Source organism: Nelumbo nucifera, chromosome 3 (genome assembly GCF_055504915.1).
Source record: "Nelumbo nucifera cultivar China Antique chromosome 3, China Antique-T2T, whole genome shotgun sequence".
Lineage (NCBI taxonomy): Eukaryota > Viridiplantae > Streptophyta > Magnoliopsida > Proteales > Nelumbonaceae > Nelumbo > Nelumbo nucifera.
The window spans coordinates 3,081,185-3,099,313 of record NC_142651.1 but is presented as its reverse complement, the minus strand read 5'-3'; the positions used below and the strand labels follow the sequence as shown (position 1 = coordinate 3,099,313).

Below are 18,129 nucleotides of genomic sequence, written 5' to 3'. Positions count from 1 at the left end.
CAAGGCTTTCCAACCAAACCTCATCGCGATGGTCGAGTCAGGGTCATTGTTGCGGTGCCATGACCAGTGGCAACTCCCGCCCTGTATGTCTCAGGCATTAGAGGGCATTGGAATTCCACCTCTTCCATCGGTGTAGATTCTTCTCAAGTAGGATTAAGAGGACAGCTCCGTTGCTACAACTCCACTCCCTGTTCTTGTTGACAGAGATGGGAGCTGCGCTGGTTAGGTGTCGATAATTAGAAGATGAACAGTGGAGTTTTCCACTATTTCAGCAGCGGACCCTCTACCTTCGAGTGGTTAGGTGCCAGACTGCTAGGGCTCCGTCCATTTATAAAGGGAAACCTGTTCCCGGTCTCGATCCGTAAGCATAGACGAACTAAAGCGGGGCATTTAATAGAGAACTTCAAAACGAACCTACTTGAGGTCTCTGAGAACGGAACCACAGGGGTACTTTTTAGTTTCACCCCAGGGGTAGACTGAACTATAAAAACCCCTATTTTTAAATAAAGATAAACTTTGTCAATTAATTAAATGACAGGGGTAGTTTAAGAAATTTGCTTTAATTTTTTAATCAAAAATTGATGTCAAAATGCAGCTTTATTTGGATAAACTGCAACTTCACGCGGTCACGCCTTCATCATTTATTGTACTTTCTAGTTTCAACAATCAGCGGCGGGGAAAAAACTGAAGCCGCGTCAGACTTCAAGTTGGGTTTGAGAGTTAGAGACCCCAAATAGAAACTCTCCATCTTTACTTTTCGTTGCATTCGTTATTCACTTCCACTGCACGATCAATTTTTAGATTTGTTTTCGATCCCCAAAACTCCCAATTTCCACTGTTTCATCATCGCCATGGACGCCGCTGTTAAGCAAGAAATCAGTGAAGCTGGAGAACTAACGATGGGAACCGCTCCGCCCAAGGCTTCTGTTTCTAATCCGGATGTAATCGAACTCAGTAGCAGCGGCTCTGATGACGACTCCGACGATGATTCCGTACTCGTTAAAAGGTCTCGAGATTCGAACGGCGTCGATGGAGATTCATCCAAGAAGCAGAAGTTCGATGTAGTGTTACCTCTTGGCTTCCTCGATCCCCTGCCACCGGAAGAACCTGTGCCTATGCGGGAGACCGTCACGCCTCCTCAACCTCAAGGTGTTGCTTCGAGTTGCAAGCAGTTCTGGAAAGCCGGGGATTACGAGGGCGCTCCTGGCGATTGCCCGACATCGTCTCTGAGTAATTCAACCATTTTTGTTTGTTTGTTTGCTTATTCTGTTGCTTTATTGTTTTGTTAATGTTCTCTTAGCTATTATCTGATATTTTTACGCACATAGTGGTTTAGTGTTAGAAGTCTGTCTTTTGTTTTAGCGCTTTGGGTTTTTCTTTGGATTGAACTGGATATATAACTGATTTGATTCTTTGGTGTTTGTGCATGTTGTGACTTGACGCTGGTGGAATCATGAAAGTACGATGGGATTCTTGCCAAAAGAAAAAGAAAAAGAAAAAGACAAAGAAAAAGAAAAAGAAAAAGAAAAAGAAAAATTTGATTGAACTAAACGATGCCAATGTTATTGAAATCACATTTATTATGTCAATAATGAAGTTACCTGGACTGGAGACCATGAATAATGCATATGCATCTTCTCATAGTTTGTAGAATTCATCTTACGACAATTACATCCTAATCCTCTCGAATTGAGAAAGGTCCTTGTTCTATAGTAGGGAAACAGGAAGACACTCAGTGACTTAAAGTTGGACAAAAAGAATCTTGGCCTAGAAAGATCTTCCTTAGATCTTGTCCAGAACCATCATTTGTGATCCTTTATAATAATTTTTTCTTTTTTTTCCTTTCTTTCTTTCCAGGAGGATTATCCCTCCACAAAGATCTTCCCTAGATCTTATATTTGGCCTAGGAACAAGACTGTATTTGATATGGAAAGTAAGGAACAATTGCAATGATGATTGATAAGATTTAGTAGGAGTAACAGAAAAACAATTCCATATTGTAAAATGGAATTATGGAAATAGGTAGTTTTTCATGGACATGGATATAGAGGAAAAGTTGTCAGCTTCTAAAGTAGGGCAATAAGTAGATAGGCATAATAATTAAAGAGTTGGTATAAAGGAAGATGAAGATATTGCATTGATGAGTAACCTTGGAGAGATTAAAACAGTGCTTAATAAGGGGAGAGAACTTTGGGGGAATCAATTAGTGGTTTCAGCAAAGGAGAAAGTTGAAGAATGGCATGCAATTAGAGACATGATTAGTAGTTTTTTTGAAGCTGAGAGGCTTGTTAATGTTAACTGTGTTTGATGAAAAGAAAGCCCTCCTAGACCTCCTGGACGAGGAAGTAGACATAGCAGATTTTTCATTTCAAACTAAGTTTGGTCAGGTTTTGATCTCATGTTGGTGCCCAAGCTCTAACTTGAAGCCTTTGCAGATAGATGATGGTATAACAGTGGGGTTGCCTTTTCACTTGTGGTGGCAATGAACATTTGAGTTGACTGCTACAGCCTGTTGGGGTTATTTAAGAGGTTTCTTTGTCAAAGACCTTCATTCAGTGGTATTGAGATTGGTGGGGATGAAGTTTGAATCTATACCCAGGAAGATTGAAATTTTCTTTGGCGGAATGTTTCACCATATCTGGCTTGCAACCTCCATTGAAGCTGCTTTGTGGAGAGGAGGAGGTCATAGGGTGGAAAGCAAACAAATTGAAGAAGATGAGCTATGTGGTAGGAAAAGATTGGATGATTCATTTTTTTTATTTGGGATTATTGCATGAAAGAGGGGTTGGAGGAATGGAATAGCAAGAAGATTGCGCTCCAAATTGCTAATAATAGTTTTACATTGAGAATTAGAGTGCAACTTGATGGTAGGTCTTATGCTCAGGTATTAATTGTTGGGGGAGGGGAACTGCTACCTACTTTGGAAAGTAATAACGTGCAAGGCAAGCTAAATGAGTTTGATCGACAGGTATTAGGGGGTGGGTTGGGTAACATTCCGAGTCAAGGCAATTTTGACATGTTTGGGGACTGAGAGCTGACTAAGGATGGGCTAAGTGACCAAGCGATCGGAATAAGAAGTTCAAGCTATGAGTTGGGATGAATGGGTTTAAGTGGGCTGGCTTATAACTCTAAATCAGATGGTTTTGACCATAGAGCACATGCTCTTTTAATTGGTCATGTGAACTAATGATAGACAATCCGTGGTTGCGCTAACCCAAATAGAATAGATACAAAGAGTGGCCTACTCTCTAGGCAATCATCCACAAACATCGTTCCAATGATCCCTGGGAATATTGAACTAATTATCGGTGATGTAGCACGATCTAATGCTCCGTGCTGGAGGACAGCTTGGACGTCGGGCTAGTGAGGTTGCTTGGTCGAGCTACAAAACAAGTCTATTAGAGTGTTCGGGGTACTTTACCCGGTGTGGGCACACCGATGCTTAAGTTAGCGATTTGGAGGTTTGAGAGAGCTGAAAGCTTTAGATTGCAAGAGAATTAGAGAGCTTAGTCGCGCATACCTTGTGAGACCGGAGGCAAGGCCTTTATATAGGCGAGCTGTCGTAGGCCTCACAATGCGTGCTTGAGATCGTCGGCTAGTCTGGTCCGGAGTTCGTTTTGCACCTGAAGATAGACTCTGTGTAAGCTAATAAGGCTTATCCAAGTCCGTTCGAATTGGGTGGGGAGAAGATAAACTCTGTTGACGTGGTGCCGTGATCTCGAGGAGATCAGAGACAATTGGCTTGCTTCTAGATAAAGGTTACGTGGCACCTTGGTCGGTGCATATAATTGAGCTACTCAAGCCTCGACCTAGCTAGGTGACCCGAGGTGCGCAAGGTGGTTGGGATCGCTGAGGTGCCTGAGGTCGCTGAGGTGTCACCACATCATTCCGTCACTCCATGTGTCGTCACATCATTGGATGGGCCAAATTGTCCCCTACTCCCGAGCTCGACATGGTCAACTCGGGCCGGGAGTATCATCGAGCTGAAAGGATTTGGCTCGGTCTTCGGTATCTGTTGAATGTACCAGGAGTGAAAGTGGGTAGGAGCTCTCTCACCTTGGCCAAATAGGCTGACATGGTGGGCTCTCGAGCCTCATATTGCCCATTCACTTGGTTCACCACTAGTTAAGAATCATTGCATACCACGAGGTGCTTTGCGCCGACCTCCTTTGCCAATGTTAGCCCGACTATTAATGCCTTGTACTCAGCTTCATTATTCGATGCTTCGAACGCAAATCGAAGGGCGTACTCCAACTTCACATAGCTAGGCCCATAGAGGATCAACCCAGCTCCAGTTCCGCACTGGTTAGACGAGTCATCCACGTGGAGGATTCAGGGCTTCTCGTCCCAGGTTGGGACAGGTGCCACACTGGTAGATGCCTCTAAAGTGGTAGTAGGCTCAACCACTCCAGGGGTCAGCGTGTTGAACGTACACTTGACGACGAAGTCAGCCAGAACCTGTGCTTTGATTACTGGGCATGACTCAAATCGGATGTCGTATTCGCTCAACTCGATGGCCCACTTCGTTAGTCTTCCCGAGACCTCGGGCTTTTGAAGAACGTGCTTCAGGTCGGTCGGTTAGGACTACAACGGTATGGGCTTGAAAGCATGGGTGCAACTTTCGATCTACCAATACCAAGGAAAAGGCCAGCTTTTCTATGTCGGGGTGCCTGGTCTCGGTTGCGTGTAAGACTTTACTTATATAATAGACAGATCATTGCACCCTGTCCACTTCTTAAATTAGTACTGAGATAACCACCTCGTCACTTGCAGAGAAGTAAAGTTTTAGCTCATCTTCGGGTTTCGGTCTAGTCAATAGTGGATGCAAAATGAGGTACCTTTTGAGCTCATCGAACGCGAGCTGGCATTCCTCGGTCCACTCAAAATCTTCATTTTTCTTTATGGCCGAATGGGAGACACCACCCAACCAATTTAGACATAAGCTGGTTCATGGCGGCTTTCCGGCCTGTTAGTTTTTGGACTTCTTTTATGACCTAGGTGGTTTCATATCTAAGATCGCCTGGATTTTATCCGGGTTGGCTTCGATGCCACATCGGCTATATAGCCAAGAAATTTGCTCGATGTGATCCCAAAGACACTTGTTCGGGTTGAGCTTCATGTTATATTTTCTTTAAATTTCAAAAACAGAATTTAAACCAGAAAACAAAGAATTAGAAAATTGAGTCTTCACGACCATGTCATCAACATAAGCCTCCATTTTATTACCAATCAAATTTGAAAAGATTTTGTTTACAAGTCGTTGGAAAGTTGCTCCAGCGTTTTTCAATCCGAAGGGCATTACTTTATAGCAATACAAGCCCAGTTCAGTTACAAAAGCTGTTTTTTCTTGGTTGGCCGGGTCCATCCAGATTTGGTTATAGCCGGAGTAGGCGTCCATGAAGCTCAACAACTCGTGCCTCGAGGTCGCGTCTACCAGGCGGTCTATTATGGGGAGCGGGCAACTGTTCTTTGGGTAGGCTCTGTTGAGGTCGGTGTAGTTGACGTACATGCACCACTTGCTAGTGGCTTTTTTCACAAGCATTGGGTTTGTAACCCAACTCGGGTACTGGACCTCCCTAATAAAGTTTGTTGCGAGAAGCTTCCCGATCTCCTTGTCAATTATCCTCCACCTCTCTAGGGCGAGGTTTTTCTTCCTTTGCCTGACTGGTCTGATAGTTGTGACTGTAATGGCTCTGGAAGGCGAGCTCCAATCTGCACGGTCATCTTGGGCTCGATGTCTGAGACCGGTACTAGGACGGTGTCTCCCATTGGGCGAGCTCACTTGTCGGCTTCTCTGGGGGTGGTTCCAGGTTGACATCGTTTGCCAGCTTCCCTTTGCTTTTCAACGCCGCTACTTACACTTGCGCGATTCCAGTTGGTCGCCTCGCGCCACCCCTACTTCGTAGATCATCGGAAATTTCGACAAGTAGTAGGTCGACACTACCGCTTGAAGTGCATGCAGGATGGGCCGACCTAAAATGGCGTTGTAGGGGGACAGAGTCACGACCACCAGGAAATTATGCTTGAAGCGGACTGAGTTTGGCTCCAAGCCTACTGTGACTGGCATTTTTATCCAGTCTAGATGTCGTACCACATTTCCATTGAAGCCGACGAGGGGAACGTTGGCCGGCTGTAGATCCTTCCTCTCGAGCTGCATCTTCTCGAATGCGTCTAGGAATAGTATGTCGGCCGAGCTTCCGGAGTCGACCAGAATTCGCTTTTTCTAGAAGTCATTAATTATCACCTTGACAACGAGGGCGTCATCGTGCGGATACTAGATTCCGCAAGCGTTTTCCTCAATGAAGTATATGACTTCCTCCACATGAGGGCGCTTCGGCGGATTCTTGTCCTCGTGCTCAAGCTCTCGGATTGAGTTTTTCTCTGTCGTAGTATTGCATCTTGCCACAATCGATCCGCCTGTGATCATGTTGATCACATCGCGAATGGGTCGCTTTGGTGGTGGTGGGTCCCGATGTGGCTGGTCCTTGTCCTGGTTCCTACTTGACTCTAGCACTTCTCTTGGCTGGTTGGTAGGTTGGCTCTGATCATCACGTTTGATGAACTGCTTGAGGTAGCTTCGATGGATCAACTCTTTGATCTCGTCCTTGAGGTTGCAATAGTTCTCTGTGTTGTGACTGATGTTGCGGTGGAAATGGCAGTACTTGTTTGGGTTATTGTTTGTGGGGTCGCCTCTCATCTTGGGTGGCCACTTAACGTACTCGGCCATCTTGATATGCATCAGTATCTCCCCTCTCTTAGCATTGAGGGTTGTTTAACTTCTGTTCCGGATGAGAGGGGTCCTCAAACGTCGGCCTAGCGACCTGTTGCTCCGTGTGGGGACCTACTCCTCCTTCTGGACGACCTGCTTCGTTTGTTACGAGGGGACTTGCTTCTCTTCAGCGACTTACTCTTGCGCCTTTGCTTGTTGCTCCCCACTTCTTCTTCTACCCTTTTTCTCTTCCCGCTTAGCTCTAACTGGGATTCGAGCGCCTCCTCCGCCTTGGTGAACTTGTCGGCCTAGTGGAGGAACTCCTCCATAGAAGATGGAGGGTTCGACTCAACTTCCTAGCACAAGTCGGGGTGTTGGACACCATTGGCCGCTGTGGTGAGATGAACGACCAGGTCGAGATTTGGGATCTGTAGGCGCTCTAGGTTGAATCACTTAATGTAATCTCGTAGCATCTCATTTGGTTGTTGGACCACGTTCAAAAGGTAGGTCGCCGACTTCGGACATCTTTTGTTGGTGGCGAAGTGGGTTGTAAACTGGTTCCAGCTTTTAATGGAGACCGCGACTAGCCCCGAGTACCACATTCGGGCTGTGCCTCGGAAAGTGGTTGGGAAGGCCATGCATAGGCTCGCATCATTTGCCCCATGTAACTGCATCAGGGCCTGGAAGCTGTCCAGATGGTCAATTGGATCGGTAGTCCTGTTGTAAGACTCCAGCCTTGGGGCGTTAAAATCCATAGGCCGTGGGGCCGTAAGGATATCTGGTGCTAGTGGGGAGGTGCGGGTCACCTGCTGTGCTGCTGGCTGGACAACGACCTAGCTCACATCTCCTTTTCTTTTTGCCTCCTCGTTGTTGGTTGGGGTGAGTTGGCTTCTCCCAGTGTTGCAGCACACATGTCGGCGACGCCTCCTTGACACCTCGGTTGAGTTGTTCCCTCCAGTTCTGATTGGTGTAGTGGCTCGACTGTGCTCTTTGATTGGGACCTGGTTTCGATCGTCAGAGCGACGAGGGTCCGGAACCTGGCCTTGGTTCTGGTTGCCGGGCTGCTGGTTCTGAATCGGCTCGACGTTCAAGTTCTGCTGTTGTGGTTGCTATTGCTTTTGCATTCCTACTAGGGTGGGAAATTGCTCCTCCCACGTCCTCATTTGCAGGTTCATGCCACAGATGTACTACACCAATGCATTGAATTGGCGCACATCAATCCCAGCAGGAACCACTGATGGCTCGACTGGAGGGAGAGGCACATTCACTTGGTGCAGGGGGAAGGCTGGATTTGGCATAACTAGAATGCCTAACAGGGTCAAGGTCACTGTGAACTGCCCGATAGTTATAGAGGGGACCTTAGGATGTGCTACAGGTTGGTCTTGCCCCCTTGTGACTTGGTTGTTGTTGTTGGCGGGTTGGTTGCTTGCGGATGACATTGAGATTGTTGTGATGAAGTGAAGTGAGAACTTGGATTTTGTTGCGTTCCCACAGACAATGCCAATTGATGTAGCGCGATCTGATGCTCCCTGCTGGAGGACAGCTCGGATGTCGGGCTAGTGAGGTTGCCTGGTCGAGATGCAAAACAAGTCTGTCAAAGTGTCCGGGGTACTTTACTCGGTGTGGGCACTCCGATGCTTAAGTCAGTGATTTGGAGGTTTGAGAGAGTTGAAAGCTTTAGATTGCAAGAGAATTAGAGAGCTTAGTTGCACGTACCTTGTGAGATTGGAGGCAAGGCCTTTATATAGGCGAGCTGCTGTAGGCCTCACGATGCAGGTCCGAGATCATCGGCCTGTTTGGTCCGGAGTTGGTTTCACACCCAAAGATAGACTCTATGTAATTTGAATTTGATAAGGCTTATACAAGTCCGTTCGAATCGGGTGGGGAGAAGATAAACTGTTGACGTGGTGCCGTGATCCCAAGGAGATCGGAGACAATTGGCTTACTTCTAGATAAAGGTTACATGGTGCCTCGATAGGTCAGTGCATATAATTGAGCTACTCGAGCCTCAATCTAGCCGGGTGACTTGAGGTGCGCGAGGTGGCTGGGATTGTTGAGGTGCCCGAGGTCGCTGAGGTGTCACCACATCATTTCATCATTCCATGTGTCGTCACATCATTGGACGGGTCAAATTGCCCCTCGTCAATCGGTATTCGGTAAAAGTATGAAGGGAAGCAATGATCTTGAACCAATGAGGGATGGTGCTTTTGTCAATCTTCTAGGTTGAGAGAACACCAAGAGTTTCAGGGGTATCAAACTGAATGGTCGACCCCCACCCCAAAGAGCCTATATATCTTATTAGTTATAAGTATTTACAAAGAAGCCCTTGAAGGGCTAAAGATAAAAAAGAATAATTACAAAGAGGCCCTTGGAGGGTTGAAAGATAAGAAAGAAAAAGAATGCTATGGTACAATAGGGACCATAAAACAACATTACATCAAGTATCTCTACACTCACCCTCAAACTGATGTTGAGACATAAGCATTAGTTTGCCCACAAGAAATAGATGTCTAGATTTCGTCATAGGCTTTGTGAGAATGTTAGCAATCTAGAAGTTGGAAGTTATATGAGGAAGGGAAATAGAGCCAGCAAGAAATAGATCAAACAAGAAATAGATCCCTAATGAAGTGTTAGTCCACCTCAATGTGTTTGGTTCTCTCATGAAACACTGGATTAGATGCAATTTTGACAGCACTAGTGTTGTCAGCATAGAGAGGAATAGGCGTGGGGAGGTGAACACCAAGATCAAGAAGAGATTGAAGCCAAACAATCTCACTGCATACCGATGACATAGCCCTGTATTCGGCTTCTGTAGATTACTTAGAAACTGTCTGTTGTTTCTTACCTTTTAGGAGATAAGGGAGTCTCTCAAAAAGACACCACCCAATAGATGACAGTAGACCGTATGGTGTTAGGACAACCTGCCCAATCTGCATAAATTCTCAACTAAAGAGGAGATGAAGAAGAAAAGAACAGTCCTCGAGGTAGAGTACCATGAACATAACAGATAATCCGGTGGACAACAGTCATGTGGGGCTGAAACGAACTGACTAACTACCTGAACCGCATGGGAAATGTCTGTACGAGTCATGGTGAGATAGATGAGAGACCCAACCAATTGTCGATATAGAGTAGCATCAGAAAGCAAGGCCCCATCGGATTTGGACATCTTGACATTGAGTTCCATAGGTGTATCAACCTGTTTGGTGTCTGTAAGGCCAGCAAGCTTAATAAGATCAGAAGCATACTTGCGTTAACAAACAAAGTAACCACGGTTGCTATGATGTACTTCCAACCCCAAGAAATAAGTAAGAGAACACAAATCTTTCATATGGAAGGAACTGTGGAGAAGAGACTTAAGTTCTTGGATTCCAACCTTATCATCCCCTGTCAATAACATATCATCTACATACAACAACAAGATGGTAATGCCTTGTGGTCTTTGACGGATGAAGAGAGAATAATCAGAGGCACTTTGATTGTAGCTAGCAGCCACTACAACATCTCAGAATTTTTCAAACCAAGCCCGAGGAGCTTGTTTGAGACAATATAAGGATTTCTTTAACTGACAAACAAGAGAGGGATCACCACTATATCTAGGAGGAGGCTTCATGTATACTATCTCCTTCAAAAGCATTCTTCACATCTAACTGATGAATGGCCCATGAATGTGTAGCAGATAAAGCTAGGAAGATACAGACTGTAGTAATCTTGGCAGTAGGAGCAAATGTCTCTTCATAATCAATGCCATACTCTTGGGTGTATCCTTGAGCAACAAGCCTAGCTTTGTACCGGTCCAACGAGCCATTTGATTTCAAACCGTGTAAACCCAATGACTTCCAATAAACGAAGCATCTAGGGGAGGGACCACCAAATCCCAAGTGTCATTCTCCTGTAAGGCATGAATTTCTGCATACATTGCATCTTTCCAATGAGGACTGGTAATGGCTTGCTTATATGAGCGGGAAATCTCTATGACAGATAACACAATAGAAAAAGAACTATGGTTTGAAGGGAAGCCATAGTGGTTAGGGGGTTGAGAAATACGAGAGGAACGACAAAGAGATGTGGAAGGAAGAGAATCTGAAGGAACATTACTTACAGGAGCATTAGTGGGGGGAGGATCCAAGCCAGGAGGAAGTGAGGTTGGAGGCGTAGGATCTGGGGCGCATAATCTTTTGCGAGAGAAGACAAGAAATTCCTTCACACCAGTAGGAGGAGAAGCATTCAGTGAGTCAAAATTCTGCAAGACAGAAATAGATGGAGCAGATAACTTTGCAACAACAGCAAAAAGGGAGATATGTTCAAGGAAAACAACATTTCGAGAAACACAAATACGACGAGCAGAAGGATCATAACAAAGAAATCCTTTGTGATCTGGACTATATTCCATAAAGGCACACATAACAGACCGAGTAGATAACTTAGTACGTTCATGAGGAGGAAGATGAACAAAGCAAAGACACCTAAAAACATGTAGGCTAGATAAGTCTGGTGAACGGCCAAACAGTATTTGAAAAAGGGGACATATTAGCTAGAACTGATGAGGGAACATAGTTAATCATGAAAACAACAGTACTAGCAGCCTCCACCCAAAAGGAAGAAGGTACATGTGATTCTTGTAGTAGGGTTCTAACAACACTGAGCACATGACCATTCTTACGCTTTGCCACTCCATTTTGTTGAGTTTTTGGTAAGAGGAAAAGAGGCAGTAGATGACAACTTATGGGAAATGTCATTGCTACCAATGATATTTAGTTTTTCACCATTGGTAGTAATTATATGTCTATGATGGGATTTAGGAATGCTATATGGGGGTTCAAAATAAGTTCCTGTCATATGATTAGTTGCTCTGGAATCAATGATCCAAATATGAGACTGAGAAGAATAGTAACTAGAAAACTCACCAAACAGGCCAATGACAGAAAAAGTGGAGGAATTAGCAAATGATACCAGTTGCTGAATTTCATCCATAGATACAGGAGATGCAGAAGGTTCACCCTTAGTAGAAGAATCACCCTTGGAAGAGGAAGCATCAATTATTTGGCCCTCAGTCACTTGATATGCACGTGGTTGGTTTTTCTTCTGGGCACCTTTAGATGGTCTAACTAGACAGTCTAGGATGATGTGACCATGCTGCTTACAATAGGTGCAAACATTCTTCTTCTTACAGTGAGATGCAATGTGTCCAAACCCCTTGCAATCATAACATTGTATTTTGGAGAAGTCCTTAGCCCCAGATTTCTTATTTCCATGAACAACAAAAGCTGTATCAGCCCTAAAGTCAATTAATTTTCCATCAAAACTTGCAGCAGTTAAAAGTCTAGTCTCCTTCCTCAACAAGTCCCCCATCACTGAATCCAAATCTGGAATAGTCCCTCTACTCAGTATGTTGGACCTGCTAATCTCAGATTCACTTTTATTTTCTCAAAGTGTTGCTGGAGATACTTGACACATTCTACAGGATCTGAAGATTTTGTATTGACAAGTTCATACTCTTCCCACAAATCAATAAAACCGGCATAATATTCCTAAATTTTCTTATCTCCCTGACAGTAGGAAAATATTTCAGATTCAATCTGATACTGTTTGGACATGTTGATTGATGGTACACTTTCTTCAAGTATGCATACATCTCATAAGCTGTATGCATCATTCTCATGGGTACAACAATATGAGAAACAATTGAACTTAGTATCCAAGAGACTAATTTCCCATTATCCAACTTCCATTGTGCATATCCTTTGATATCAGTTTCATCTGGCTTAATAATCTTCCCATCCAAATATCCTTCTAGGCCTTTTCCTTCAACAAAGAAGTCGAAATGGAACTTCCACATGCTGTAGTTAGTTCCATCGAACTTTATAGGAATGATATCAACCTTCTCAGACATTTCAAAAGTCTAAAATAAGTTAACAGATTTCAAGAGAGGGTAACAGTCCAAGAAACTGGTGATTAATCACCCAATTAAGATCAGTAGCAAATCAACAACAATGCTGAAATAATACTTCACCGAAAAAACTGAGGTCTGCTACAGAAATCTCAAAAGAGGGCTGTATCAATCTCAGTCCTAAAATGGTAAGTTTCAGGACTGTCAACAACAAGATGGGATCGATAGAATGATGAACAGATAAAGAAGGCCTGGGTGACACCAACTACAAAGTTCTAGGCTAATTGAATTAGCCAATTTTTAAAAAAAGAAGAAAATCTGACCTGCTGGGCTTTTCCAGGAAAAAGGATATCAGCTTCATCTGATCCAAAACAGCACTTAAAAAAACTTCAACCAGGATTTGAGAGTGATCGAAATACTCCTTAAGCAGTCTACTAATCACCCCAAAACTCAAACAAATCAGCAGCTGAAGGATATGGCCTGCCATGGTACCATGTCATTCTTCTAGGTTGAGAGAACACCAAGAGTTTCAGGGGCGTCAAACTGAATGGTTGACCCCCACCCCCAAAGAGCCTATATATCTTATTAGTTATTAGTTATATGTATTTACAAAGAGGCCCTTGAAGGGCTAAAGATAAAAAAGAATAATTACAAAGAGGCCCTTGGAGGGCTGAAAGATAAGAAAGAAAAAGAATGCTATGGTACAACAGGGGCCATAGAACAACATTACATCAAGTATCTCTACAGCTTTTACATATTAATTAAGTTTCGGAACTTATGGTGCTTTTACATTTTTCTTTTTGGAACTTATGGGCAATTGTCTTATATTTTGTTTCTGGAACTTATGGTGCTTTACATATTAATTAAGTTCCGGTTACTGATAAAAAATATTTTCTTTCCCCATATGTTTTGCAGGTGGCATGGATCATGTCAGGGTGCATCCCAAGTTTCTGCATTCAAATGCTACTAGCCATAAATGGGCTCTTGGAGGTATGTTTCCCTTGCCTAGTTTTTCTCAACTTCTTGTGCAAATTTTCATGTCTGTGGGTTTTGACATATAATTATGAATGTGGGCCATCTTGTATTGTTGGTAGCTTCTCATTTTCTCCTTTTACAGCTTTTGCAGAGCTCCTGGACAATTCTTTAGATGAGGTATTTTTTCTTTCTTTTTTTTTGGTTCTTGTTTGCTTGCTTTATGTCTTTAATTTTGTTATATTGTTTGTACCAAACCATGCCTTATACAATTTATCTTCCACCTTGATGTCAGATATGCCATGGAGCTACATATGTTAATATAGATATGCTGAAAAATGAAAAGGATGGTAGCAGAGTGTTGCTGGTTGAAGGTATGAAGCTGATTTTTCTTGTTTCTATTTTTGTGGTCTTATTACCTCCGATGTTGCTACCATACTGCATTATGAAGGTGGGAGTTGATAGTGCAGCCAATCCAGGTTGGCCTCAAATATGGTCTGGTGAACCCTAGAGGTTCAGTAGGTTGGTGGTTGTGGCATTAACCAAGCACTATTAGTAATGGGAAAAATGTTGGTTTGAATACTTTATTTCCTTTGTCATTTTTGCACAAAGTGGCCAGTCTCAAACTTGAATCTGTGTTCTCATGCTTGTCAACCTGAGATGACAGAGACGAGAAAAACAATCCTTACATAGAAGATAGAATAAGGAAGATGAATTGGTGTCTCTACTCGTTCAAATATGCCATATCTTTTATGTCTACACACACATAACACAGAACTTGCGCTTTCCTATTCTTTTAAGTTTTAATAGGTCAGGATGGTCCAGCCTTCGGATTATATTAGTCCGATACTTAAAATTTGCACAAAGATGCTTTTATGGAAAATTCTAGACTTAAAGTGGCATCATATTGATGGATAATGCTGTAGAATTGTCATGAATCATCTTGAACCTTTGATTCTCATGGTCATGTCTATGTTTATGATGTTTTGTTATTGCAGATAATGGTGGTGGGATGGATCCAGATAAAATGCGACAATGCATGTCTCTTGGATATTCTGCAAAAAGCAAATTGGCAAATACAATTGGACAATGTAAGTTATATTCATACAGAGAGGTGCTTTCCACAGAAGACAACAATATTTGCTTTCTAAGCAATCTGTTCTGACTTCTGACAGAGACCAGATATAATATAATTATTATTTTTATTATTGATGGATTTCATATTTTTAAGTTTATTGTTTTGCTATTATGCTATTTCTCTTTTCTAGATGGAAATGGCTTCAAGACAAGTACCATGAGGCTTGGAGCAGATGTTATTGTATTTTCACGTTGTCATGGAAAAGATGGGAAAAGGTTAGAAATGTTCTTTACCATTATTTCCCACTTCTACATTTTTTATGAATAATAAAATAAAATTTATATAGAAATTCAAGGATGGGTGAGATTTTCCCAAACAACACAATGAGCCCCTACAATATACAAATCCACAATAGTTACCCCTCATATAAAATTTGCAAAAGGCTAACTAATCAAAGAAACAAGAAACAAAAAAAAAAGTGGAACATTCCTCCAACCCTGCAGTCACTTATCCTCCACAGGAAGTACCTCCCCAACTCGTAAATGCTATTGCAGACATTAAGGTCCAGCTACACAGCCTCTTCCTTGCTTCTACTATCCCTTCTCTTCCTCTAGAGTTCCCAAAACAATTTTCTTTTTCATCTTCCTTTAACCACCTGACCACTATTCTCATGAGTCATGATTGCTATTCTAGCCACATTCCTCTCCTGCTTGACCAGCAACCACTCCCTACTTTGAAATCCTCTCTATTCCTGTCATCTTCTTCCAAATGTTTCTCTCTTTTTCTCTCTCCTTCTCTCAAAAATAAAGAAAAGAGAACTTCCTCTAAAGGTCTCTTCGGCTGCAACTCCCCTGCCCAAGAAAAACAGTGCTAGGGCTTAGCCACCTGTTTCTATATGCCACTACTATCTCAAAAGGAACAGATGCGTTTATGTATCATATCAACAAGATACTTCTCCCTCTCATCCTAATTGTCCTAACCACCAAAAGACTCTGGCCTCATCTATCCCCTTCCTCTTCTCTCTTATCTACATATCCAACAGAGTTCTCCAACCTCTCATCTGCATAGTTCTCATCATATATCTGTAGAGGGTGGGAGCAGGAACCTGCCACTGCATCCTTAACAGTCTCTGGTGGTGAACAGCTCATATACCATACTGACTATCTGTCGACATCACCTTGCAGGAAGGTGTTCTGCAATTAAATTGTTGAAAAGTCTTTTAATATCTCAAAAAAAAAAAAACATTGAAGAGTCTTATGTTCTCATCGGTGCCCTTGATGTTGTTAAGCTGAGCCTTTAGCAGCTCTTGTCCTGGATAGCATTACTCTCTTCATTCCTTGCCACCAGATGTCCAGCTTGTCCACTCCTCCTCCATTGCTGGTAAGTGAAATGACACCCTCTTCTTAACCGCCCGTCTCCTATACACTTTCACAGAGTGCTTTTTTAGAACTCTCTGAACAACCTCTGATTGCAGTCAAATTAAAATGAAAAGTTCATAGAGCCTTTATAGCTCGTGGCCTAGTAATGGCCTGTAAACGCTACCAAATCACATTGATAGGGACCAATGCACTTGCATTTCTAGATTAACATGTAAAAGGTCATTCTGAGTTAATTCCTACAGAAAGGAACTCTGGCTTCAAAGATTATGCTTCAAGGAACCTTTTTAAGTGTTAAATTAAATTGATTAGTTAATTAGGTGTTTCACTGATTTGTCATGGAAAGGTGATATATTATTACATTATATGTACCACCAATGGACAAATAACTAGAATATGATATTCTAGGTTTTGGTATGTCTGTATCATTGTCATTTTTGATGCAACATTGTCTGGCTCTTTTCAAGGTAATAGCATCATTTATTTCAAGATAGGTTATTTCATAGGCCAGTTTTCTTCTTTTTCAAGATGCTTCCCTTTTTTAAGAAATTAAATATCATGGACAAAGGAAATTTGCATGAAATTGGTAATTCAATGGGAATGCCATTACTTTCAACACAAGTACAATATGTCAGGCATGGCAAACCCTTCCATATTTAGAAATGTAGTTCATTTAAATACAAATCTATGAAGAAGTGACCATATATGGCAGGACCTTGCTGTGCTTTATTCAAATAGATAATATTGAAAGCAATCGTTGTTTTTTGATCGGTAACAGTGACCTTTTTATTAATTATAAACAGAATAATGTACAATGTAAATTACAATCAGTGCTTAGCATCTGCTACAGCTTAGCCCAACCCACTTTCCTTCCTCATTTGAATTGTGTGTGACTGTGTGTGTTACATCATTTTATTCTCTTATTCATACCCGTCCCCCAAATTGATTGATTCCTGCTGGTTCCAAGTCTGGTTAATGTATCAGTCATTCCATTTGCTGACCTCCTTATCCATGTAATCCTGGTATTCAATTCCATAGCAATGTCTCTTGCCTTGACTGGCTGTTGCAATTTCCAAGTCACTTGACAGGTTTTGCCCAGTCAATTTATCACTGGTTTTGAGTCATCTTCCACAATGCTATTTCTGTATCCAAGAGTTTAGCAAGGGGGCAGGTGATTAGCAAGTGATAGGTAGTTTCACCACTTGCCATACACAAGAAACAAATGTGAGGTGAGATACTCCAAGTTGGCCTTCTTTTTTGTGGGACATCACAGCATTAACCTTCTGGTGTAAACAATCCCAGCAAAAAGCTTTAATCTTGGAAGGGATGGGCCCCTTCCATAAGTCTGAACCAGGAAAACCGCTGGGGGTGAGGAGGAGGAGGTGAAAGGATGCAAAAGAAGGAAGAACAATAGAAGATCCTAGGGAGTTGGGCATCCAGATTCTAAATCTGAGGAGGAAGAATCAAGGGAGACACCCTCAAGCAAACTGAACAACATTGAAGCAATAGCAAAGGACACATCACATTCCCTTAATCCCCTACAAAGGCCCAAATCCCACCCAGCCCTGAGTTAGAAAAGTTGACACAATGAGACATAGGCTTGTTTTTATTCTAGATAGGGCAAAAAAGGCAAGGAATCTGTCCTTAATGGTTGGTCACCCGTCACCTACCCTAAGATCCTCAAGAAATTTGACTTTTTAATCCACTTGGCACATCATAATGGAATAAGGAAGCCTTGATCGAGATCATAACCATAAGGGGGTGGCTCATAGGGTTAAAGCATTGGATCTGTTTTCAGATATTCAGGTTGATGAGTTTTTCAGATCTTGGGGAGCAATTGTTGCTTCCTCTTCTAGAAGACAGATAGCATCAGTGGACTGGTCACCTCCATCAAGTGGCTGGCTGAAGCTGAATTTTGATGGGAGTTGTATGGGCAATCCTGGCCCCTCCGGAATTGGAGGAGTTATCACAGATGAATGAAGAAGGAAATATGTGTGCTCTATTCTCAGGTCCAATTGAGCAAGGTGATGTGGCATCTGCAGAATTTTAGGCAGCTGTTTTTGTAGTTGAGAAAGCCAAAGAATTGGGTATTGACTATTGAATG

General features: G+C 42.6%; 1 protein-coding gene across 3 annotated transcripts in view; it reads left to right on the top strand.

Moving 5' to 3' along the window:
- LOC104592813 (protein MICRORCHIDIA 7) overlaps positions 1-18,129 on the top strand; it is a 45,066-nt gene continuing 26,937 nt past the window's right edge. For all 3 annotated transcript variants that reach the window (XM_010252310.3, XM_088900160.1, XM_010252309.3), the window contains exons 1-6: positions 1-1,230; positions 13,515-13,589; positions 13,717-13,751; positions 13,867-13,945; positions 14,570-14,662; positions 14,840-14,924. In XM_010252310.3, the coding sequence (XP_010250612.1) occupies positions 852-1,230; positions 13,515-13,589; positions 13,717-13,751; positions 13,867-13,945; positions 14,570-14,662; positions 14,840-14,924 (746 nt within the window). In that variant the 5' untranslated portion in view covers positions 1-851. The remainder of the gene's footprint in view (positions 1,231-13,514; positions 13,590-13,716; positions 13,752-13,866; positions 13,946-14,569; positions 14,663-14,839; positions 14,925-18,129) is intronic.